At 36.5% G+C, this 26,360-nt stretch overlaps 2 protein-coding genes across 3 annotated transcripts in view; one reads left to right on the top strand and one right to left on the bottom strand.

Moving 5' to 3' along the window:
* The window catches only part of mbnl1 (muscleblind-like splicing regulator 1), a 61,103-nt gene extending 49,595 nt beyond the window's left edge, over positions 1 to 11,508 (bottom strand). The window contains exons 1-2 of one of the 2 annotated variants that reach the window (XM_043252984.1): positions 11,410 to 11,508; positions 2,191 to 2,335 (exon numbers count right to left, since the gene is read on the bottom strand). The gene's annotated coding sequence lies outside the window, so the exon portion shown is untranslated. The other variant, XM_043252987.1, reaches the window with a different exon arrangement.
* A 1,421-nt stretch (positions 11,509 to 12,929) lies between these two features.
* Positions 12,930 to 24,675, top strand: cul3a (cullin 3a). The gene is made up of 16 exons (XM_043220323.1): positions 12,930 to 13,141; positions 16,828 to 17,025; positions 17,531 to 17,644; positions 18,149 to 18,309; positions 18,440 to 18,554; positions 18,713 to 18,941; positions 19,182 to 19,327; positions 19,546 to 19,722; positions 20,370 to 20,540; positions 20,621 to 20,728; positions 20,904 to 21,028; positions 21,209 to 21,305; positions 22,391 to 22,525; positions 22,618 to 22,804; positions 23,837 to 23,982; positions 24,062 to 24,675. Exons 1-16 carry the CDS (start codon positions 13,058 to 13,060, stop codon positions 24,191 to 24,193), a joined length of 2,325 nt encoding a protein of 774 aa, XP_043076258.1. The 5' UTR covers positions 12,930 to 13,057; the 3' UTR covers positions 24,194 to 24,675.
* The last annotated feature ends 1,685 nt before the right edge of the window (positions 24,676 to 26,360 follow it).

Genomic DNA, 26,360 nt, shown 5'->3' with positions numbered 1-26,360 from the left:
AAAAACACTCACACATCTCACTACTGCAACCCCCTCGGGTGTTACTTACACTAATGTGAGAGAGAAACAGATTTGAGGCTGGTGTGTTCGTACAAATAAAGTTTCTGGTCAAATGCCATTGGAGAACCGTTTTCAGTTCTTACAATGACAAAAATAAATATTTTAACCTATTTTTCTTCCATTATCTAAAGAACGCTGAATGTAAAAAATAAAAAAATAAAAAAATAAGAAACGTAAGGCAGGATTTTAACCATGTAAAATTGATTAGATCACAAAAATAATGAAAAAATATAATGAAATAATATAAAACATAAATATTAAATGAAAAACTAATCTAAAATCTGAAAACTGCAATTAAGTGAAAATACTAAAATTATTTTAAAAGCAAAAACTGACAAAAAAAAATTTAAATTCACGGTTCACAATATTCCTACAAATTATAACAGTATACCATATTAAAATAATACTTTACTGATTGCGTAAATAAAGGGGTGATATGATGTGATTTCAAGTTTTCCCTTCTCTCTGGAATGTTACAAGCTGCATAGCCATAACTTTTTATAAAAGTTATGGCTTGTCCACACCCCCCTAAAACCGCTTCTCTACGGCACAAAGTGGGTTTATTTTCATAACACCAAATGTTTATTATAAATATTATTTTCACTGTAGTGTTGCTGCCAGTTGCTGGAGATGCTGCGTTTCGTTGTGAAAGTGAAATTACTTTCTTTGTGCTTCCAAAAGAGGACACAACTAGAAATCCATAGTTAAGTTGTATTTACAACACTGTTCTTAAACAGTCCAAAAAAAATTTGAGTTCAGCTCATCTACAGAAGACTATCTCCTGAACCTGTGAGCAGCTTATGCTGGCTGTGCAGGCTATAAGGGCAGTCTGGCACTTCTGACTCACAACCTTTAAGTAAGTTACATTTTCTTACTAAAATAATCTGCTACTTACTATTTAAAGTGTAGTGTGTAAAGTAAAGTGTAGTAGTTTAACGTGTAGTGCTTGTTGTTTGTAATTTCTCTAATCGCAAATGCAGACATAATGTTATGTTTAAGAGGTGCGATGCAACGCAATGCATAAAAAGATAGCACTAAGTCATGAAAAACAGTAATTTTGTCCCCACTGGATACAATATGTCTTGCTTATATTGTGTTTTATTGTTTTGGTGTAATAGCACCAGGACGTGACGCATTAAATGCTTGAGGTATTCGGCCAATCACAACGCACTGGATAGCTTGCCAATCAGAACAACATAAACACATTGCATTACACCAAATACACAAAATAATGTTATTTTTAGTAACATCATATGACCCCTTTAATGCAGTGACGAGATTCACCCAGTAATGAACAATCTGTCATTATGTACCTATTTACTCCCTCGTCATTCCAAACCAATGATGTTTTTTTTTCTTCTGAAATTTCAATGCAACTTTGGAATGCTTTAACTTTCATTGTACGACCAAAACACAGAGGCATCTGAGATTTCTCACAATATTCAAAATGTCCATGAACAAAATAATTAAGAAATGACACAAAGTTAGGTGAATTATGACAGATTTTTAAGTTTTGGGTGAACCATTCCTTTAAATTACTTTTAAAGCTGTAATTAAGTTCAAAGAGAACCTTACCAAGTTCCAATTATTCTATTGGATATCCTTTTAAAAGACTGCCATGGTGCTACAGAAAAACATTAAGCTTTAATACAAATCTAAAAAATGAAAATGGAAAGACAAGTACCTACAGTCCAATAAGAGAATCTAATCTTACTTTTTTTGTTCCAAAGATTCCAATGAAATCTTTGGTTTTCTAAAGAACCATTCTTTTATCTGTTATTGAAACAGATGAATGGTACCTGAATCCAACACACCAATAACTTCCCATCAAAAACCTACCCCACAGCTGAACCGAAGAACCTTTAGAGTGATGCAGAGAAGGAGGAATGAAAAACGAGGGTACTTGAGGAAATGAACCACAGAGAAAAAGAAAGCGTGCTCAACATACAATGCCTCATTTCAAACCTTTCCCAGCTCACTTCTAACCTGGCACGTCGCTGAACATCAGGACGCCAAACATCCTTAGCTTGCGCAAAAAACCCATTCCAACAGCATTCCCAAGCCACCGGTGGACAGGAAGTCCCCGTCTAGTCCTCTGAGTAATGGCACACAGACAGTCTGCGGTCCTACCTGACTCTGAGCCGCTCAGATCCAGTCCCGTATGTCCTCTCTGCTGTCTGCCGACAGGAAACACATTCAGTCCGTCCCTATTTACAGTCCCCTGGCACTGCAGTATAGCTCACAGCTGGTGCATTCCTGCTCCGCTCTGCCTCAGCTGATGGAGAGAGGAGAGATAGAGGAGAGCAGACAGGGAAAGAGAGAAAAAAGAAAACGCAGGGTAAGAACATACTGTACAAATCATCTACTGTGAATGTGAGGTCAGCAGATGCCGATTAGCCAATGAGTGTCTCAATCTGTAACAACACGAGGAAACTGCATAATGCACCTCTTATCGTTTCGTCCATTTCCCAGTGACCTGCATGAACAGAAGCATTACGATTCAAAGCAGACACATCAGCAGTTATTGACGTCTCGCTGATGATACCTAGAGCGACGACTATTGAGTAACAAGGCCATTTTCTTGTCCTCATGTCAGTTAGTCAGCACTCAAATGCAATTAAAATGCAGTTAAAGACCAGATGACTTCATAATTGGAGTTTTATTGTCCATTTAGTCCACGTCGGTGAGATCTGAGATCGTGTGTAGTGTACTAGTGCAAGTTGACAAAACACACTACTGTTCAAAAGTCAGGGGTCAGTAGGATTTTTTTTTTTTTTTAAAGAAATTAATATTTTTGTACAGCAGCGATGTACCAAACTGATCAGAAGTAACAGTAAAGACGTTCATAATGTAACATTTTAAATTAATGCTGTTCTTTCAATTAATAACATATACAAAAAATTATCATCACATATTACAATGATCGTGTGTTTCTGACCAATAAAATGCTCTCTTGGCTAATAACCTTTTACAAATTGTTCACTTGCCCTTTAAATTTTACAGTCTAGTGATAATAAGTAGCAAATCAAGGTTACCCGCACTGTGACATTATAATACATTTGAAATTATTATAATTACAAGATGTCAACTCAGAGATTCTTCTATGAAGCGTTTATGTCTGAACCAGAAATTATTACTTTCTATGGCAACGCCAAAATGGGTACCTATGTGCGAAGAAAATTATAGTCATTAAAGTGCATCTTCAATCATAAAGATTCGTAACTTGAATCACATCATGTGAAGAGACTAGCATCTGCGCTGACAGTCACAAACTTGAGCGTGACGGAAAATGGCTAATGAAGTTAATATACTTAATAAATAATAAAAAAATATAATATTTTAAATATTAAAAAGATTTAATGAATAATTGTTATGCTTTTCCAAGATGCCAAATGTCCCCCAATTTCAATATGAAAGATGCCAATGCAGCATTTAATAAAAACAATGCCGTCTGTCTTTAATGAACATATTGTGATGCTCTATAATGTTGATAAACAATACTGAATGCATAAAATCCTACCGTGGCAATAAATAAAACACAACTGCATAAAAAGAATGTTTCTGTCCAAATAGTTTCGAGAAATGCTCTAATTATCATAGCACAAAGCTCCAGATGGCTGTCTGACTCATCTCAGCTGTTAGGATGCGTTTGATTATGAATTTAATCCTGTGTAAATAGAAAAAAGGATTAGACTCTGAGGAAGAGAGAAACGGAGAATGAGCGGAAGATACCAGACAAGACTAAGCTGTCTTGAGGATACACATTTTTTTTTCATTCTGACATAATCTTATTGTTCATGCTCTCTCGCTCCCAGACGATCACTCCTAGCAAGTTGCTGAATGGCACATTCACATGTGGCGCACGTCTGTTAATGCAGAGCTCTCCTCATTCTTAAAATCACGATGCTCTCAGCTCATGATGTCATTCGGGCTCAGCCAATGAGGCGAAAGGCAGGCACACTGAATGATAGATACACCGATGGACTCCTCTGACTGGTCGGATCAATATATACACGTTCACAGGTGCCCGGCATTTCTGTTCTTCAGAGGTCCATCAATATACCTTTAACGTAGACGTTTGATTTTACAATTTGAAATGAAACGCATAAAAACACACTGCTGATTTACACATCAGTCACACAATGCGCAAAGCCGACCGACTTCAGAGCTGTGCAAAATTCAGAGCTGAAAAACCAAGGGTGAATTTGAATCAAACTGGCCACACCACACAGGAAGCTAGATTGGAAAGACAGGAAGTGGGGTTTACTGGAATCAAACTCGATGAAATTCATTATAGGTGAGGCATTCTGAAAAATGTAGTGTTATTCCACCGCAAACCAGAGGATTTTATTAAAACGGAAGAATTTTATAGAACGATACAACAGTAGCACAGTAGACAGAATGATAGATAGATAGATAGATAGATAGATAGATAGATAGATAGATAGATAGATAGATAGATAGATAGATAGACAGAAATATCTCATACAAACAGAGCTGTGTTAGAAAAGACTTCCATATCAAACGTTTCCTTCTTTTTCGTTTTTCCCCAAATGCTATTGGCACAAGGCTGCCGCCAGCTTCCAAAAAAGTGCCAAACGCTTCCACATATGCACACAGCCATGCTTTGTGTTTACAGAGGAGTAGCTCTGCTTACACCAGTCACCCAGCATGAGCAACGGCCTGCCTGCACGTATTTAGATTTTCACTCGTGTGTTATGAACTGCAGATCACCTTTTTCGATTAAAGGAAATAAACAAGGTCATTATATTATTCATTATATACCACAGCAGTTGCCATTTGTAGCCTAACAACCACAAGATACAACATCACCCCTCTAAAAACAAGAGCGGGAGAGAGAGAGAGAGAGAGAGAGAGAGAGAGAGAGAGAGAGAGAGAGAGAGAGAGAGAGAGGGGAGAAAGTGAATTCTCTCATGCACTGGACATAATTATACCCTCTTTGAGCCAATCACATGACACAGCCTGAAAATAGCAGAGGGCCACGCCCAGACCGAGCAACAAACGCCTTCTATTGGGATGTCATTATCTGCTTATAGGATTCACGCGCTAAAAGACGAGAGAGAGGGAGAGAAAAGGGAGGGTCAGGAGGAGAAAAGGGGAAAAACAAACTCCAGAGACCTGAGTCATTGCCACTGAAGGAAGGAGGGGAGTAGTTGAAGGAAGGAAGGAAGGAGGGATGGAGAGACGGAGAGAAAACAAGACTTTTGTATCGTTTAATGTTTATTTTTATTTTATTGTAAGATTAAAAAAAATTAAACAGCACACATAAATATACATTACACTCTATTTTATGGCAAATAAAATATTTTTTAAATTTATATATTATTTTTTATTTGATCATAAAATGACATATGGACTATATCTATATATATATAATTAATTATTAATTATACAATACACACACACAACCCTATTAGGGGCTTTTTTTCTATATATAGATTAATTTGAATAACATAACCTTAATTTTTCTGATTTAATTTTTTAGCATTAAAGAATACATTAATATCAAATTCTACTATATAAAAAAATTATGATCAAAACTATACAGTAATAGGTAATAGGGTTATACATTTTGCTAAATTAAATCAGTATATAGTTTGGGACCAAATGTTGGTTTATAGTTATTGATGCATTTAAATTTTCTATTAATTACAACAACAAGAAAAAAAAAACAAACAAAACAAACATCAGTTTGATTAGCTTTTCTCACAATAGCTTAGGTAACAGGGTTGAATCTTGAATGCAAACGGAATGAGGTCATTTGCTTTTCTTTCCAAAACGCACCAAAAACAGTCCAAGAGGTATTACTTATCAGGTGCCAAAACACCTTTTTTGCTGATTATAGTAAAAGTGATCTGGTTCGGTCGCATCGCACGCTCTCTGCGTAGAAGGGGGTAAGAGACGGAGAGAAGTGAAAACAACAGGAAAACAACAGCCCACAAAATAGCTGCGCTAAAGACAGTCATTTGCGCAACCCACATGCTGAGGCCCTCATCACACTGTGTCCAAATACACCGTGGGTTTAATAATGCACTGACATCACCTGTGTGAGCAGATGATGCAATGTGTGAAATTTCTCCCGTTATCATCCAAGCCCGAGGGCAATGAGGTCTGTGCGCGTTTACAAAAGTCCAGTGTAACGTTACGTCTACGTTTAACGCTTTAATCCAACATAAAAAGATCTCCTGACAACCTGGTGTCGTATTAAAACCTGATAAAGTTCCACTAAGCATTCCATTAAAGACAGCTAATAAATACACCCAGAAACCAATATGCTGCTCTGAAGAACCCAACGCAACAAAACGTCTCCGTCTCTAGCAAACCTTAACTCGACCACATTACAAAACAAACAGCTCAAGATCAGCCTTTTCCTAATGGGGCGATCTAAAAATGCACTTTTAAAGTACACACAGGATAAAATAGATATCTATTGTGTTTTCAGTCAGAAAGACAGAGTTGTTTTTGGCAAATGAATGTGTAAACGGTGGGTGATAAATTACAGTTCTTCTTTAAATAATATGCTTACCTCATATCAGGTTTTTATTTAGAATTGCTTATATATAATATGTCTTAACAAGCATGCACAGCAGCACTAAAAAAATAACTGAACACGTTACATGTATACTGGATACTTACAAAATATTAATAAGTTACATTTTAAGATTAAAGATTTATTAAGACTAAGATTAAAGATTAATCAAATTAAATATCTAACTTTAAATGAATAGATCACCACCTTAAATCATCATTTACCCTCATGTCATACAAAAACTTTTTCTTTCTTATGAAATATATATATATATATATATATATATATATATATATATATATATATATATACACATATATACAATATATATACACATATATATATATATATATATATATATATATATATATATATATATATATATATATATAAATATATGAGACCATACTTTTTCCCTCCAGAGTAGTACAAACGACAATATTTTGACCATTTTTAAAATAATTTAAAAATTGTAGAATTATTGCATGAATAAAAGAGCATTTCTGGTCGGAATCGGTCTGAACTGAATGCTGAGTTTAGGTTTAGCTGTGAGTTCTGTCTGATATTATTGCTTACTTGCAGAATCAAGCGGAGTGATGCACCCGTCAGTCACATGGACGGCCCCGCTATTGACAAAGCTGACAAACGAACAAGCCTCACGGAAATAAAAATCAGGTGTTTCTGCAAGGAGAACCGTTTCACACGGATCGAAGGTCACAGATTCAGCAAAAGAGGGATTTGAGAAAGAGAGTGAGGAGCGGGGAAGCGATGCAGTCCGGTTGCGTGACTGCTCTCTCTTGGATTTCGCCTGATGGATGATTGATTATTTGTGGAAAGTGTTGTGGAAATTCACAGATGGTCTTCGAGTTCAAGCTAACTGGGACGGTCGCCTGGATCCCAAATCTAATTTGTTTCCTATTCCCAGGGTCATGAAACTGACCGCTGCTCGCACAAAATAATGTGAATTTTAATTAACACTGACTCTCTCTGTCTTTTGTTATAATCTAAATGTCATTATTTATAGCTTTAAGTAGTTCGGAGCAACAACAGACTTACTTTTTCACTAATGTAACTACAGCGAACCTTTAAATCTCTACTTAATTTATTTTTTTTTCTCAAGGATGCACTTTGAGAAAGCTACACATCTATCGAGAGTTAAATAAATTAGCAGTAAATCTTTCATAGATTCTTAGTACTTATATAAATATAATGACATATTAATGTTATTTTAGTATAAGTTATGTACTACTATAAGTTTTGTTTGTGCATTGCATTTTATATATATATATATATATATATATATATATATTCCTTTTTCATTTTAATTTGATTTACCTATTTTGTTGCACATTTTAGTCATTTTTATTAGCAAATAAATGTCTATATCTTTTAATTAATTTTTATAACAGTTTTAGATATTTTTGTCCATGAGAAACTTCACCTGCTGAAATAAAGTAAATGATTATATATTTATAGAAATATATATTTATATAAATATACATTTCTTGACTCTTAAAGTAAGTCTAAATGGTTAAAACGTTAAATTTAAAGCATTATGTTACAGCGAACAGATTGGACCTAAAATATTTGTCATGCTGTTTACAAATCGGGGGAAACTTTATATTTAGTCACATTAAATGAATCTTATTTCCATTATGCAGCATTCACAAGCTTTTTAACATGTACTCAGCTGTACAGACTGCTTTGTTTTAAGAGTTATTTCAGATTTGGTTTACTCACCCACAATGTCACTTTAAATAAACCAGCTGTGTTTGGACAGACAACCTTTCCTGTCTAAGAAGCAGGTTCCCAGCCCCAAAAAAGCTGCTATTTTAAGACGTTAAGAATAAAATCAAGCTTCTGTTTTATCAAAAGCAATCATTTTTTTCGGTATAGATTTTGATAAAATACTTGGGCCCTTCCACTGCACGGACATCTGTGTCCTCGCTATCACGCTAGCGCAAATTTGGTGACATTTAAAATGAAAAGCACATTAAAAATCACATTAAAGCACTTAGGAGCATTCTTAATAAAAAGAAATGAGACGCCTGCCGGCACATTCCTTCATCAGCGGCCCATGTTGTTTGCCGCTGACCCCTGCGTAGAAATGCTGATGCACTCAAAGGCCTATATTTAGACTTTATTAGCAATATTAGATTCCACCTCAGATGCTTTCACCATAACGTCTGGAAATAGTTCACAGCCACAATTAGCGTCATAGTCATATGCATAAAACAGATAAATAACCTTACACGGATTTCTCCGAAGGCAGACCATAATTAACGAAGCATTCATTTAAAACGGGACAGAAATCATTATGAATTCTGAATTATAAATGAGCCGTAATGAATAAATCAGTGCACTGAACATATGCGCGCGGACTTTTTCTACTTTTGTTGACGATTTGTCGCAAAAATGCATTTTTAGAGGTGCTTATACTGACGACCTGGCGATGTAAAAACTAAGTAATAATTGGCGCGATAAATAATGCATCGTAAATAAGATGCCTGCGCTACTTTTCCCTCATGGTGCCAAACTGAAATAATAACAGAGCTGTGAACGATAGCTTGAGGGGATTGTTAAGCCATGAATGATATTTCTTTAAGTTACAGGCCGTGCGTTTGGACAGGTTTATCTTTTTTCCCCCCCATCGCTACGACTGTGTTAATCTCGCCCGGGGTTGCTAATAGCGCTGTTTTCAAACTGACAAATTGTTCATAATCGTCTGCTATCTCGGGGTTAATGGTCTTTCTGAGCATTTTTTGAAGGCGAACGGGCTGATTCTCCATCAAGAAAAGCGAGACACCAGTATCACGGTCAGTTACGCAGGAAGCCGAGCGCCACGACCAACTCCAAAAATACACATAGCTGACCAATGTGCATTTGAATATCTAGACATGACCGCATGAAAATCCCCTTCTGCTGACACATTTATCAAACCGTACAGACGCCCATGCAGCCACACCCCACATCTCTTGCCTTGTCTTGTCTCTGTTTCATTTGTGTCTTAACTCTTGAGCGGCGCACAGTTTTTGCACCTGGGTGTGAGGTTTCCAACAGCATCACTCCAAAATGCAGTCTGACTCTTGAAATGTTATTTGGGTTGAATGCACGTTAGTACAGCGAGTTGATTTTCTTGACTTCCTTATTTTTTTTCCGTACTTAGGTTTTAGTTTTATGTCCTTTTAAAATGCCACAGTTGCAGTTGCACCGGGGCGTGCAAGCAAGCGTTATCAAGACTCTCAGTTTAACCTGAGTAAATCAACTGTTTGTGCATGTGTGAGTGGAGAAACTGTTTTTGCGCCAACGCATACCAAAGAAGAAATATATATTTAATTATATCAAGTAGCCGCCTAGCATTCAAGGTATCCAACCATTTGGCAATAACATTGCATACTTGTCAGCATATGATTAAACTGCCAGACTGCCACCTGCTGGTTGAAATAGGCAGTACCTGTCCTGTCCTGCAGTGCACTTTTGTCTTTAGCATTATCATCAGCGTTAACGCACATTTAAATAGTCTGTGCTGAATAGCTCATTTTTGTTAACACACAAATAAATATTTGCATGTAAACGTGACTCAGCAATCCTGATTTTAGCTATTATAAATGAACTGCATGTCAATATTGAAGCCCAAACCTGAAAGAATTGTCGAATAAATAAATGGACTAATAAAATTTTTTTTTTAAATCAATAAAGTTAAAATAAATGTAACACAAAAATAAAATCAGGACAAAATGTAATTTATTGTAAGTTCCTCCATGTAATAAAAATGATTTTTTAAACAACATCCCACCCTATATATATATATATATATATATATATATATATATATATATATATACAGTTTTATTTATATATATATATATATATATATATATATATATATATATATATATATATATATATATATATATTCATTATTAAAGCATTTTTTTTCATATAAGGACGAAAGTCATAAAGGTTTGGAACCACATGACATTTACATTTTAGGTGAACTGTCCCTTTAATGTTTCATTTCAGAAACCTGCATTAGACTAACGTTAATATATTTAGCTTAGCTAATTCATTCTGCCGATGCCTCGCATCAGTGACTTTTCAAATGTTTTATTTTTGCATGATGCATATTTATAGACCAGCAATAACAGCAGAGAAATGCAGCTGATCAACCATGCTAAAGAGATGCATTACTAAGCAACAAATAAAAAAGAATTCATAAGCAGAGCTCTCACGAGGATCTTTAAATAAGCCAAACAAAAGGCAAAGGATGGAAATATTCAATAAAATCAAGTCTTCAGATTTACAAATTCACAAACTGCCACAGAGGTAAACGTCACCTGTTTCCTAAACGTCGGAGCAGTGTGAGATCACTTCCTTTCAGTGCACCAGATGCAGTCATAATGCACCAGAAATCTCACCACGCACCAGCTATTAGTGGACCGGTGCCAACGTTTAGGAAACTATGCTTGCCAACAGGCAAATTTGGCCACTCTTTTCTAGAGACACCTTGGGATTTTTACCGACCACAGCAACCTTGCTTTAATGTCTCATCTAAAGGACGTAGTCTTATTATAGTAAAAGTTTTTCCATGTCTAAACTGTGGCACAGAATCCCATGCAGATCACAGACCGAACACCCCCTGCTGGCCTAAACGCCTCAACCAGAAACAACACCAGTAGGAAACCAGGCAGAAAACAGAAGGGCGAACGGTACAATCAAACGATGCTTAAAAGGCTTTGAGAAATAACGTATCATTCTTTCCACACGCAGACTGAACCGCACAAGCAATCAAAACTCACTTATGGATTCTCTCCAGCATTGTTTCGGTTCACCACTCGCAATCCAACTTCCTACATCTGTGTCCATGTCCAGTCAGATAGAGACGGCGCGGGCAGGACCTGCAGGGTGAAGATTGTTTACTTTACTTTGCGGTACACTTCAGTGGTTTGTTCTTCATCATCTATATTATGTCCTACCGCCTATTGCGTTGCATGATGATAAAAATTGCAAATCAACCGTCACCGTCACATTACTTTTAACTAAATTGTTGAAAGATGATTTTAGTGATGCTTTACTAAAAATAATATTAGATGTATCGGTGTTGGAGGCAACGATTACTGTTTTTTTCACCAGTAAAGTAGCACAATGTTTTTTAAAAGGTCTAGGTCAGAGATTCTAGACTAAATATGAATGTGCATTAACTCACAAACACACACACACACACACACACACACACAAACAGATTTAGCATTTAACAAAATTACTTAAAACCTGCAATAATTAAATGCACAAATGCATCTAATCCCATTTTATTTATAATTGCCTTCGCTGCTGGTATTTGATGATGCAGTTTAACCATAGCAATAAGCTAAAATTACTTTAGATGAACTAACAAATGCTCTTAATTGTTTTTTAATTGCTGAACTGTACAGACATGAATTTACTTTTCCTTCAGCCTAAGGTTTATTCATCACACATTTTGATGAGAAAGGGCTTTTACATTTATTATATAGAACTTATAATAAAGACAAACAAGCCCTGCTCGTATTTAAAAAGTAAGCACGCTGAAAGTAATGCAACATAAAACCTTCCATAAAAAGTAACTAATTAGTTGTTTTTTAGGGAGTAACGCAATATAATGCATTACTTTTTTAACTTTTCCCAACAGTGAAAAGTATACAATATCTCTAAAGGTGTTTTTACACAGCCAAAGCAAGGCAGCTAATAAATGGAGCGCTGCATAAAATGCACACAACCTAGTATCAAAGAATACTAACTGCTTGAAATTTGTTTGTGCTACATTGCATTAAAATAAAGGCAAATAGATTAGGTATTTTACTAATGCAATGCAAACATATTGACATATTTTGAGTGCTGCTTAATTGTGATAAAAACTTTTTGGCCCACTGTATGCCTTTTGTAAATGTATAATAACGTGCTACTTATTGTGCTCTTATTATCTGTTTCAAAACAAGCAATCCCCTGTTAATGTCGAAATTAACCTACCATTAAATTGCTTGTAAATGTTTCTCACTTGTAAGACGCCACAGATAAAAGCGTCTTAATATAAATGTTAAATACAAGCAAGCCTAGTTAGGAAACATAGTTTAAGCAAAACTCCAATACAACACTAATGTTTTTTTATGTCAATATCACACTTCAAATCGCTAGTTTAAACTACGATACCGGTGAATCCATGAAGGTTGCTCTTTCCACGGCGCCAGACTGCTGTTTACCACATGTCAGCCCCAGCTGGCCCCGGTTCTCGCGAGATTGAGTGCATACCTACTGGCGCAATCTTCACTCTCGCGAGATGTCATCCAGTCGTCCGCCATCGCTGTAGAGACAGAGGGAGAGAGAGTAAGCTACAGGGACTCAAACCTGGGGGGGAAAGAGGGCGAGATTTGTCCGTGTTTCCCCTCAACACACCCACCCTAACATCTGTTGATGGCATCACTCCCGAACCCAAACATGTCCAACCTTAAACCCGGCACCAAGAAGGACACCAAGATGCGGATCCGCGCCTTTCCCGTGAGTATCAGCCGAGATGAGCGCGACTCAGGCGGACGCTGCTAGAACTCAAGAGTCGGGGATCGGGCAGAAGCAGCAGGCCACACCGGGTTTAGATGTTTTGAGGCTAGGTTTGACAGATTTGCAGAGACTTCGGGCCAGAACAATAGTATAATCGTGATAGTGTTAGCGCCAGGGTTTCAAAGATGTTGATATGTCTCAGTTATCAGAAAGATGAGTGATTTGAAGTATTAAAGCAGCCAGTGCATAAAGTGTTCAAAACTCAGTGAGTCTTACGTCCAGAGTGTTTATGTTTTGACCGTAAATCTGTAAATATGCATAGCGTTGTACATCCCACAGAGGCCATGGAGTGTTTCCCTTTTGATCTGCTGGTTTCCTTTCAGTGTTTTGGTCTGATTTGTGGTCTTGTGTTGTCAGTCTGGCCCGTTGGTGTTTTGTTGCCACTCATATGGTTGATGTTGTGTGTTTTTGTTCTAACTGATCGTTGTCTGTGGTGCTGACGGATGATTGTGTTATTGTCATTGGTGCTGTCTGTGTTTCTAAACTGATTGCATTGGTTGTGTTGTCTAATTAATTTAGTTTCTTGTCATCGGTTGGTGTTGTGTTTTTTGTTGACACCCAGTCAGATGCTGTGTAGAACAAGGGTTTTCAATCTTTTAGATGGCAGAACCCCAAAATATGATAATTTTGTTGTAAAGAACCCCCTTTTAAAAATTGAAAGGAAGCTGTGTATTTTCATCTGTAAAGAAACACTTTATGGTGCGGAAAATGAGTGTTTGGAAAGTATTTTGTTTCTATTACGTGCTGATTTTCTTAGTATTTACTGCTAGATTTCTTTATTTGAATATTATTTATGTAAATCAAATTGTTTGTTGTTGTTTGTTGTTTTGCCATTTTCTTCTCTAAACCTTATATTAATTATATAAATGTAATTTTATCAATAATATCTTAGTATTTACTATGTTTTTGTAATGCTTATTTTTCTCTTACCCTGTTAGCACCGTAAATATAATTATTTATGCATCTGTTTTTACGAACCCCCAGCACTCTTTTGTAGCGCCATGTTCTTCCCCGGACCCTATTTGTTAAACCTCTGGTATAGTCAGGTGTCATGGGTGTTGGTTAGTGTTGTATAGATTATCACACTTATGATTGATGTCCTCATCAGCTGTCTTTTTGTCTTCTACTGTCACCCGTATGACGTGCCTCTCTCTGCAACGTTCTGCAATTTTCTTTTCTTTTATTAGCTGCACTCAGAACAAATTACGTGCATTGCTGGACTGTCGGTGTGTTAGTGATGCTCTGATGAAATGAATTAGGTCAGAATAACCGAAGAGAAGTAAAAATGTTTCCATGCAGTTATTTCCTGTTAGTGCATTAGAAATATTCTTTTCTAGAGATCAGGAAACCCCCTGACACCTGTCAGCGTGTCCCTAGGACTCAGTAAATGACGTTTTGGTTTAGAGATAAGTGGTAATAAGATAAGATATCGCTCTCGTTCAGAAACTGTGTTTACTTTGGATTGGACATGTCTCGTTCTGTCAGGGGAATTCGTTAGAAATCTCACAAAGGACTTAATTTTCACAAAAATATGAACGACCGGTTTGAACGTTGATAATAATAATAAGAAGAAATAATCAGCAGCATGTTACCATAAGTTGTGACACTGAAGACTAGAGTAATGGCTTATAATTCAGATCTTCCAGCATTGGAAAAAACTACTAAATGATTTTATTGTATTTTTGTTCTGTTAAAAACATCAAAAAATTCTCAACCTTGAAGTTTTGAGCATTAATGTACGATTAACTTCTAATTCATGTCTTCTGACTCATTTCTAACTTAAGTTGAAGACTAATAAAAGAACGTAAGTGGTTTTAGTGAATGTGTTCAGTTCACTGTGAATGCGACCTGGCGTCTAGATAAATGTTAAATGTCCCTTATATCAAGGTTAAATGAAAAAGGATAAAAAAGTCTGGACGTTCTCCATAAGTGCCTTTGCGTGGGGATGACCTGATCTTACAGAAACCCAGTTTTGAAACCTACCTACGTGCTTGACACACATGCGCATGTTTTGCTTCAGGGATTCCTGTCCATGGAAAAACTGGTTCCTCTTTGTGATAGCTTAACTTTGCGACACTCTTCTTCTTCAGTGATTGCCAAACCAAGCGTGATTCAGGTAGCCTTTCAGCGTAACGTTGTTAAAAGTGGATGTTCACGTTCACACCCTTTCAGATTTTAGCCATCAAAATGGCTTTAATCCACAGACTAGACCGCACAGGTATGTGAGCCTCTAGACCCGTCTGTCTTGAGGCTTAGCAGCCAGAGAGAGAGAGAGAGAGAGAGAGAGAGACAGACAGGCGAGAGCGAGGCGTTCTCTGTGTCTGAATCTACAATGCGTGTTAATTTATCACAGGAACTGTGTTACTAACACCGTGACAAGCATTATAATTAACATGAGCCGAGCCGAAGTGTTGTTTTGACATGAATAATTAGGCACATCTGCTCAAAAATGCAATTCACACATATGATTCGCCATCAGACCTGTTCTTCGTGAGATTAGCTCTGCTGAGTCACTTGACGCTTATCAAGAGCTCTGGAGTTGGGCTGAAGGTTTGGTCGTAAAGGAAAATTGATTTTGTTGGCCCGGTATCTGCCAAGGGTTGAGCATATGAGCAAGTGGCCTGCAGTCACGTTGGCACATTAAATGCACATTAAAATGTTGTAAGTTGTTTTACTTTTAACGAGCCCGGAACCCAGCCTACAGTTTCCTGTGCTGAATTAAACTTAGGTGATAGACAATACAGTTTACAAGGTTGAGGCCAGTAAGATTTGATTCAGTAGATGTGCATTAAATCGACCAAAGGTGACCGTGAAGAACTGTATGGTTTTACAAAAGATTTCTGTTTCAAATAAATGCTGTTCTTTTAAACTTTCTATTTTTTTAAAAAAAAGATGTATCAAGGTCTATTCAAAAATATTTATAAAAAATATTTCTTGAGCAGCAAATTAACCTATTAAAATGATTTCTGAAGAATCATGTGGCACTGAAAACCCATCACAGAAATAACAGTTACATTTCAAAATATATTCACATACGTTTTTTATTATAATATTTCACAATATAACTGTTTGTGCTGTATTTTTGGCTGAGCATAATCAGAAACATTTAAAAGTCTTACCAAAAATCAAACTTCTGAATTATAGTTATATATATATTATTTTTATTTCATGACTAAAATGTACCATAAAATATTATACAAGTACAGTATACTATGCAATACTATAAGTAAAGTTTTGGCCATTACATATAGGTGATAAATGCTATGCCAATGCCATTTTGGAAACTTTATAATGTGTTTTGGCTAATGTTTACACACTTTTTGCAAGACATCAAAATATTATAAAATGTAAATTTAAATCATAATATGTACATTTAATTTGTAAAGTAACATTATAATATTTAAGTAAAGATTTAAAGTATTTTTGCAACTTTATAATCACAAATAGTATGTAATTAATTCAAATACATATGTTTACATTTAAATCTGTCAAATTAGAATGATATTGATAATATAAGTTAAAAAACAATATTGGTCAGTGATGATACGATTCATGTCTCCTAAAACATTTTGTATCTAATTGCCATAAGCTTTTCTATGTTTTATTAATTTAGTCTCTTTTTGTAGATGACCATGGATGAGAAGTATGTGAATAACATCTGGGATCTTCTGAAGAACGCCATTCAGGAGATCCAGCGGAAGAACAACAGTGGGCTGAGCTTCGAGGAGCTCTACAGGAACGCCTACACCATGGTGTTGCACAAACATGGGGAGAAGCTCTACACGGGCCTCAGAGAGGTGGTCACCGAACACCTCATCAACAAAGTATGAGCTCCTGTCTCACTTTTGAGATCTTTCCTGTAAGGTTTTGTAGAAAACATACAATTTCCTAGAGATCTGCATTCAACTTTTGAGTGTTTAAGTGTGTCACAGACTTTAGCAGGGAGTTAAATGTAGATTAATGAGCAGTGAGCCACAAGAGACTGTGTGTTACAGAGATTTCACCTCGGCTTACTGCTTAAAAAGACCTGCTTAATGAATTTGATGGTGTGTTATGTATATTTAAATTGAACAGATTGATTTTAGAAGATCTGAAGGACGCTGTCTCACATTTTCGCTACATATATATTTATATATAGCTTAATGAAGACCCTGGGGTTTTATCTCTGGTGCTGGCTGTTAATGATGTCAGTTCTGGAGATGAAGCAGATGGCGGAAACCTGCCCGTCCCAGGGGAGTTGTTCACAGGGTGATGTCATTGTACACTCAGGTGGATGAAACCAATGTGCTTGAGCCGCTCTCCTAACAGCTTTCTTCTTTTTTTCTTCAGGTACGAGAAGATGTGCTTCACTCATTAAATAACAATTTCCTGCAGACGCTAAACCAAGCGTGGAATGATCATCAGACTGCCATGGTCATGATTAGAGACATTTTGATGTACATGGTAAGTTGTTCATACATTCTTTGGTTGGGTGGTAACTATTATAAACATTGAAATGTAAGTTTACAGTTGACATTTTTATTTGGTTTTAGAGGCTTCAGGACAGAACTTGTGCTGTACACAACCAAAAGTCCTTAAACATTTACTTACCTGACCATACAATGCTACAGTGATGCCATTTTGTTTTAGGCCAGAGCTGACACTGGTTCCTTGACAAAAACCCAGTATGATTTTTCCATTGGCTTTTAGACTAGGCTATAAATGAAGTACACATGAGTCACATGACTTGAATGTCACCATCACTAAAAGATTCATGAGGGAGTTACTGATGTATTTTATGTCTTAGAATAAAATGAGAAAATATACGGATGTGACCTTTCTTCAGCCATTTAACGAAACAAAAAAGTGGCATATCATGAAAATGAGACTTGGGAAAGGAATTGGGATGCAACAAAGCCTAGATTTGAACTTGCATGAACATTTATCTTTCTATCTTTGTCTGTCTAGGACCGTGTGTATGTTCAACAGAATAACGTGGAGAACGTCTACAATCTCGGCTTGATCATCTTTAGAGATCAGGTTGTGCGATATGGCTGCATCAGGGATCATCTCAGACAAACCCTACTAGACATGATCGCTCGAGAACGCAGGGGAGAGGTGGTGGACAGGTGTGTGTTCTGTCAAATCCATCTGCTTTTGTTAAAGAAGGAAAACTTGTAACTGTACGTGTATCGACACATACACAGTTGTAGAGGAAATGGGTTTTTATCTGGTTTGTGCTTTCGTGTTTTATGGCAGAGGAGCCATCAGAAATGCCTGTCAAATGCTGATGGTTTTGGGGTTAGAAGGTCGGTCCGTCTACGAGGAGGATTTTGAAATCCCATTTTTAGACATGTCTGCTGAGTTCTTCCAGGTGGGTGCTGCTTTCGTGCTGCTTCAACTCTGTTTTGGCTTACCACTTTGGATATTACAAAAGATTAAAAAAAAGGGGCTGAGATGAACAAACTCACTACATTTATGTCTGACTGGCTGTGTTGACCAGTGTGTTACTTATAACGTGTCTGTGTGCAGATGGAAAGTCAGAAGTTCCTAGCGGAGAACAGTGCCAGCGTCTACATCAAGAAAGTGGAGGCTCGGATAAACGAGGAGATTGAACGAGTGATGCACTGCCTGGATAAATCGACAGAGGAGCCAATTGTGAAGGTGGTGGAGAGAGAGCTCATCTCCAAACACATGAAGACCATTGTAGAGATGGAGAACTCGGGACTGGTCCACATGCTCAAGAATGGAAAAACGGAAGGTGAGCAGCTCTTTGTTTCCATCCATCCATCCATCCATCCATCCATCCATCCATCCATCCATCCATCCATCCATCCATCCATCCATCCATCCATCCATCCATCCATCCATCCATCCATCCATCCATCCATCCATCCATCCATCCATCCATCCATCCATCCATCCATCCATCCATCCATCCATCCATTTTCTTCTCTTCCATTGTATTTGATTCAGTTTCTTTTCTCCCATTCTCTCTCAGACCTTGCGTGCATGTATAAGCTGTTCGGTCGGGTTCCTAACGGACTGAAGACCATGTGTGAGTGCATGAGCTGGTACCTCAGAGAGCAGGGTAAAGCGCTGGTGTCAGAAGAAGGAGAGGGCAAGAACCCAGTCGACTACATCCAGGTACACTTTAACCAACAAGAGACTTGATGTATAAAAGAAGAAACAGCACATACAATTAATGCAAAATCTCAGTACTGGTTGAGTCAAATCCTAAATAAACAGATGAGCAAATCGTTTTAAGAGTTCAGACTAGTAAAAATGTGTAAATACAACAACCTCCACAAGCTTTGGCTTTGTAATAAGTACTAAGGATGCTTTTTTTCTTGTGAATCATTTAGGGTTTGTTGGACTTGAAGTCGCGCTTCGACCGGTTCCTGCAGGAGTCCTTCAATAATGACAGGCTCTTTAAACAGACTATCGCCGGAGACTTTGAGTATTTCCTCAACCTCAACTCCAGATCGCCTGAGTACCTCTCGCTTTTCATAGATGACAAACTAAAGAAGGGAGTAAAGGGGGTAAGAAATTAGCCTTAGACCATCTTTAGCTTGTAGGATTTGGTCCATTTTGTTTTTAACATTGCCAAAAAATACTGCTGTGCTCCATGGACGTTTCTGTTCAGTGATAGCGAAAAGATTGTTATTAATACAAGTTGTTATATCATTTACATATGGTTTTTTGGATGAATGAGCAACCACAAACACTAACACCACTTAACTAAAACTGTTTTACAAATGTACTTTTATACATTGAAATAAAGCTAAAATAAAATACAAATATTTAATTAAAAACTAAAACTGAAATAAAACATTTATTGACTTTAGACAAAAAAAGGGAAAAAAATGAAAGCTAATTTAATAATATTACTGTAAAATAGTCAGTAAAACTTTACAATAATGTTCCAACATGAGCTAAAAAATTTATTATAATAGAAATACTTCTACTTAAAAATACTTATTTAAAAAAAAAAAAAAAGGTTGTATCTTTAATGTTACTTGATGGACATGAGCTAACATGAACTAACAATTAATTGTTGTATTCTAATTAACTAATGTTAACAGAAATGAATAATTACTGAAACAAATGTTATCAAAAATGCTGTGATACTATAGAAATAATACTAAAACAAAGTTATTACTGATCTCTTCATTGTGTTTGCATCCAGCTGACAGAACAGGAGGTGGAGTCCATCCTGGATAAGGCCATGGTGCTCTTCAGGTTCATGCAGGAGAAGGACGTGTTTGAACGCTACTACAAACAGCATCTGGCCAGAAGACTCTTAACCAATAAGAGCGTTTCAGATGACTCAGAGAAAAATATGATCTCCAAACTAAAGGTGAACATCACATCCTTCATTACACTAATTACCGGCTTCCTCTGTGTGTCTAATGTGTCTAATCTATCTCTCTCTCTCAGACCGAGTGCGGTTGTCAGTTTACCTCTAAACTGGAGGGTATGTTTAGGGACATGAGCATCTCTAATACCACTATGGATGAATTCCGCCACCACCTGCAGACATCACAGGTGCAGACACACACACACACACACACCAAATGAATCCTTTTATTTCTACACTTGTTAAAATAAGTAACTATAGCTACTGCGCTTTAGGGGCTCCTGTTTAAAGGGTAAAAACATTGCAATACTGTGGTTCTTTCACACCAAATGCTAAACCGTGTGGTTTGTCTTGATGTTGCAGGTGTCTCTCTGTGGTGTTGACCTCACAGTGAGAGTTCTGACCACAGGTTACTGGCCCACACAGTCAGCCACGCCAAAATGCAACATCCCTCCCTCCCCGCGCCACGCCTTCGAGGTCTTCAGAAGGTCATACTCAAAGAAAACAAGTTTATTAAATGACCAGGCTTTGTTCCCTTTTCTGCTAAAATTATTTAAAAGAAGCAGATAATCTCGGTTTGACGTACTGTAATCCCTTGAGAAATGTGCCTGTGTGTCAGATGTGTCTCCACTTGTAGCCTAGTTTCATGCGAGTTGTACTTTGTGCAGGTTTTATTTGGCTAAGCACAGCGGCAGGCAACTTACACTCCAGCACCACATGGGTTCTGCAGACCTCAATGCCACCTTCTACGGAGCCATCAAGAAGGTACACACACACGTATAGAAAATGAATACAATTCAAAGTGCTTTTTTTGGAGCTATACTCCCATTTTGGTGTAATAATCGTGATATAACTGAGCCTGCTGCGGCAATGTTACGGCAGCAAACTTCTTTGATATTCCTTATCATATCGGCCTAGAAAATCGCAACTTTTCTTTTTCCGCCGGTCTCAGTACATGATACCACTACAGAAGAGTCAAGTTTTAAATAGGTCAAATATCGAAACCGTTTGGTCATTTTTGAACGCAGTGCTACTGGTCTAATGGAATTCAGTGTTCTGTGCTAAGCTACGCTAAATGAAGAATCGCCAGACCCCGAGAACGGCTGAATAGATGCCAAAATAGTATTAACTTAATTAACTCTGGGGGAGTTGGAGAATGAGAATGAATGTTTCTTTAAAAACGTATTAAATAATATTAAAAGAAAAGCTACATATGTTTTACAGACATTGCATTTTCTGACACTTGATGACACAAAATATTGTAACTACTGTTAGTACTGTAATATTGTTAATGTATAATATGATAAGAATTCTATATATAATATGTAGAAGGTACAGATAGACCAATTTTAATTTTATATTTATAATTTTAATTATATATATATATATATATATATATATATATATATATAAAGATAATGATTCAATTGTAGACACTACAATTAAATATATTTATATAGAATTAAAATACTGATGAAATGAGTATTTTGCAGTTGCATTTCATGCACATTATACACATACGCATACATACCTATAAATATAAACATAATTGTTAATGTATAAAAAAAATTCTACTTATTTAAAAACTCTACTCATTTCATGTACTTAAATATTTTAAATATATGGCCTAATGAATGAATCAGACAGCAGGATGCAAGAAACAACCATATGTTGTGCACAGTGCAATGTTATTGGTCTAAATTATTAAATATCAACATTTTCTAATTGCTTGTGGGTTTTTTTTTTGAAACAGCTTTTCTTTCAGCGAGGACAAAACAACTTGTCATCGAACTCTTTCTCACATGTTGGATGTTTTAATAAAGAATGTTAAAATGACTTTCTCTCTTCAGGAGGATGGCTCTGATGTTGGTGTGGGCGGGGCTTTGCTAACAGGCTCAAACACACGCAAGCACATTCTGCAGGTGTCCACCTTCCAGATGACCATCCTCATGCTCTTTAACAACAGAGAGAAGTTTACTTTTGAGGTAAAGCGTCCTCTCCAGCTCATCCCGATCTAGACGCCCCGCTCACCTATGATCTGTTTAATCAGACCCGGGTCAAACCTTCACCCCTTTAGGAGATCCAGCAGGAGACGGACATCCCTGAGCGTGAGCTGGTCCGGGCCCTGCAGTCTCTAGCCTGCGGGAAGCCCACCCAGAGAGTTCTCACGAAAGAGCCCAAGAGCAAAGAGATCGAAAGCGGCCACGTGTTTACAGTCAACGACCAGTTTACCTCCAAACTGCACAGAGTCAAAATACAAACAGGTATTGTGCTGCCACTAGAGGGCGCTGTTGACTCAGACTAAATAGAGAGTTCAACATCAGCGTTAACTCTATAGACGCTTACTCCTAAATGCAGTGAAATTGATATTTTTAACCCATGCATGCATTAAAATGGATCAAATAGATAAATATTTGTTTGATTAAATGCTCTCTAGTATGAGAATTTTATATATATATATATATATATATAAATATATATATACATATATATATATATATATATATATATAGGGATTAACATATAATTTTACTTTATATAACATCATGTTGCAAATCCTGGACCACAAAACCAGTCATGAGGGTAAATTTGTTTAAATTGAGAATTATACATAATCTGTAATCTGAATAAATAAACTTTGTTAGGATAGGACAGTTTTTGACTGAGATACAACTGAGGTGCAACTTTTTTTTTTTTTTTTTTTTTTTATATTTTCTTAAAATTTTTTACAAATGAAGTTCTTGGCAATCAAAAATTAAGTTTTGATGTATTAATGGTAGTAAAAATATTCCAAAATGTCTCCATGGAACACTTTTACTTAATATCCTATAGATTTTTGCCATAAAATAAAATAAAAATAATTTAGACCATTAAAATGCATTGTTAGCTATTGATACAAATGTACCCTTGTGAATTGTTGTTTTAGGGTTACATATATAGCATTTGTTATTATTTTAAATTAGCTTTAATTGTTCATATTTGTATTTTTAATTACATTTTTTATAATACATATTTTTCAGTATATCTATTTAATTTTTAAAGATTTCAAAACTTAAATATTTAGAAATATTTAGTATCTATTAAGTATTTTGAAATATTTTTCTTAAATGTTTGTTATTTATATTCTGTTTTAGTTAGTTTTAAGCATTGTAGTTAAGAAATACAACTACTCCTTAAAAAGAAAGAAAATTCCGATTTTATAAAAAGTTAGGTGAATGAGATGTTGTCCGTGTGCATCTGAAGTGATCCAAATTTAAAAGAGTGCTTTACAAACGCTTTGATTCCGTCTCCTGCAGTTGCTGCTAAGCAAGGCGAGTCGGACCCAGAGCGTAAGGAGACGAGGCAGAAGGTAGACGATGACAGAAAACATGAAATCGAGGCTGCCATTGTACGCATCATGAAGTCCAGGAAGAAGATGCAGCACAACGTACTGGTAGCGGAGGTGAGCACGTGTTCTTTGTGTGATTTTTATTTATTACATGCAGATTTCTAACGCTCTGTTTGCGTCCGTGTCCCATCAGGTGACCCAGCAGCTGAGGGCACGGTTTCTGCCCAGCCCCGTGGTCATTAAAAAGCGCATAGAAGGACTTATAGAAAGAGAATATTTGGCCCGGACGCCCGAGGATCGTAAAGTGTACACGTATGTTGCGTAGTGAATCACATGACCGCACAAGGAGATGGCGGAGCGACACACAGACAGGAAAAATAAAAAAGATTCCGGACTGCTTTTCGCATGGACTGGGAAGTTCCTTTTAAACAAAAGATGAACTCTGGGTAGCGGACTTCATTTAAAGGAAAAGCGAACCGAGAAATCATAAAACATACAATCGGGAAAATTATCAGGAAGCAAACTAAGAAATCCATAATTGTGTTGTAGATTATTTTTAATTAGACCACTCCCACTCTTATGAGAATCTCAGCTATGAATGGATCCAGCTTCAGTCTCTTCACCGTTTTACCCTCGTAGAGATCAAATGAAAAGAATCCCTTGGGAAAATGTGAATGCACTGCACATGTTGTTGTTTTTTTTTCAATACTGTATAAAAGGCAGAATTATTAAAAACCCTAACAAAACAGCCTATACGTGGCTACGGAAATAAGACAAAAAAATTCAATAAAAAACGTTGATATTGAACCGTTTGCCGCTTTCTTGCAGAAGCCTTTGTGCAAACGTCAAGAAATCCGCGTGGAGGATGAACACGTCGATGTCGTTTTATTTCTGCTTTATTAAAGACACGGAAACGCTCCGCGCCGTCCCAGGTTGAGCCGGTCTCCGAGGCACGTGAAATAAAAAGCAGCCAAATGACTGGCAGAATTAGACGCTGCATCACTATCTCCAATTTCCTGCGATTAAAGCTCGAAAATGCCATTAGTGCCAAGCTTGAATTATGTGTGGCCCTGGTCCAAACAGAATCAAATTGTTTTTAGAAACGGGCAGAGCAGATGAGTGCTGCACATGTGCACAGCGGGTAACCGCTCTGAAGAAAGAGTAACAACTTCGCTGAGACTCCCCTGATGAAATAAAGCTTAGCTAAAAAACCAAAGCTGCGGGAGCAAAATCCACAGCCATGACTTCCTTCTGTAACAGTTTACAGTGATAAACCGGGATGTTGGCAAGCTGATCAGATGATACCGGGTCTCTGTGAGATTGTCAGGTTATCAAGATTAGTGTTAGATTAATAGACGTACCAGTTCTATAACCTACCTGCAGCCTTTTCAGTATACTTAACTCACTTCATTTTATTAAGCTATTTAAAAAATTCAGCAATTTCTCTAGACTGAATTCCACATAGCCTGAGTACTGAGTATACATACATACATACATACATATATATATATATATATATATATATATATATATATATATACACATACACAAATATATATATATATATATATATATATATATATATATATATATATATACATACAGATTTAAAGTGGATCAACAAAAGCTACAAAAATGTGTCCTATGACCAGAATGCATTTTGGTTTCACGTTTAACTACTGCATATATGTATATGTGTGTGTGTGTGTGTGTGTGTATATGTGTATATATGTATATATATATATATATATATATATATATACACATTTTTAAAAAAGTACAGTAAAGACATTTATGATCTTACCAAGTATTTACATAGTATAGTATTATATATAATATCACATATTAATGGTATGAGATATATATATATATATATATATATATATATATATATATATATATATATATATATATATATATATAATTATAATTTTTATTTTTTTTTATTTCAGCAATATTTTACAATATTACTAATTCTACTGTATGTTTGGTCAAAAATGCAGTCTTGATAAAGTCTTGAGTCATTGGTGGAGATCTCAATATATCAAACCAAACAACAGCACAAATACAATCCCCCAATTTTTTATGTCTGAAATTGTAAAACTCGATACAGCGTTCAAAATGAAGATTTCTGCCTTCGTGGTGGTTAAACATTGCGTTTGTCCGTAGTTCATGTGATGAACTACACCTGAAGGGAACGGACTTCACACACCTGCTAAAAAACCACCTTGAGAGCACCTGATCACAAGTCAATGAAAAATGGTTCACCGCCCTTCTTTTTGACAGCTTCTTCATTCATGTTTGAGCAGATATATTAATCCGAAGTCCTCTCACCGCGGGAGGAACTGAGCATGAAGGTGGACTTCAATCACGGGCTTGGATCTGAAAGAGGGAGACCTTCTCAACGAAACACACAGCTTGTTTCTCGCTCCATCTGAGAAGACCGTGCTGCAGTAGCTTTCAGTCCGCTAATAAGATGATCACGTACACTG

Source organism: Puntigrus tetrazona, chromosome 2 (assembly GCF_018831695.1).
Source record: "Puntigrus tetrazona isolate hp1 chromosome 2, ASM1883169v1, whole genome shotgun sequence".
Lineage (NCBI taxonomy): Eukaryota > Metazoa > Chordata > Actinopteri > Cypriniformes > Cyprinidae > Puntigrus > Puntigrus tetrazona.
This window is presented reverse-complemented; position numbering and strand designations above follow the sequence as displayed.

Excerpts from the sequence above, each read along its gene's own strand:
- cul3a (XM_043220323.1), top strand. The coding sequence starts at position 13,058 with ATGGCATCACTCCCGAACCCAAACATGTCCAACCTTAAACCCGGCACC. Across the intron at positions 18,942-19,181 it reads CAAGAATGGAAAAACGGAAG|ACCTTGCGTGCATGTATAAG; the intron begins GTGAGCAGCTCT and ends ATTCTCTCTCAG. Across the intron at positions 21,029-21,208 it reads GCCTTCGAGGTCTTCAGAAG|GTTTTATTTGGCTAAGCACA; the intron begins GTCATACTCAAA and ends TACTTTGTGCAG.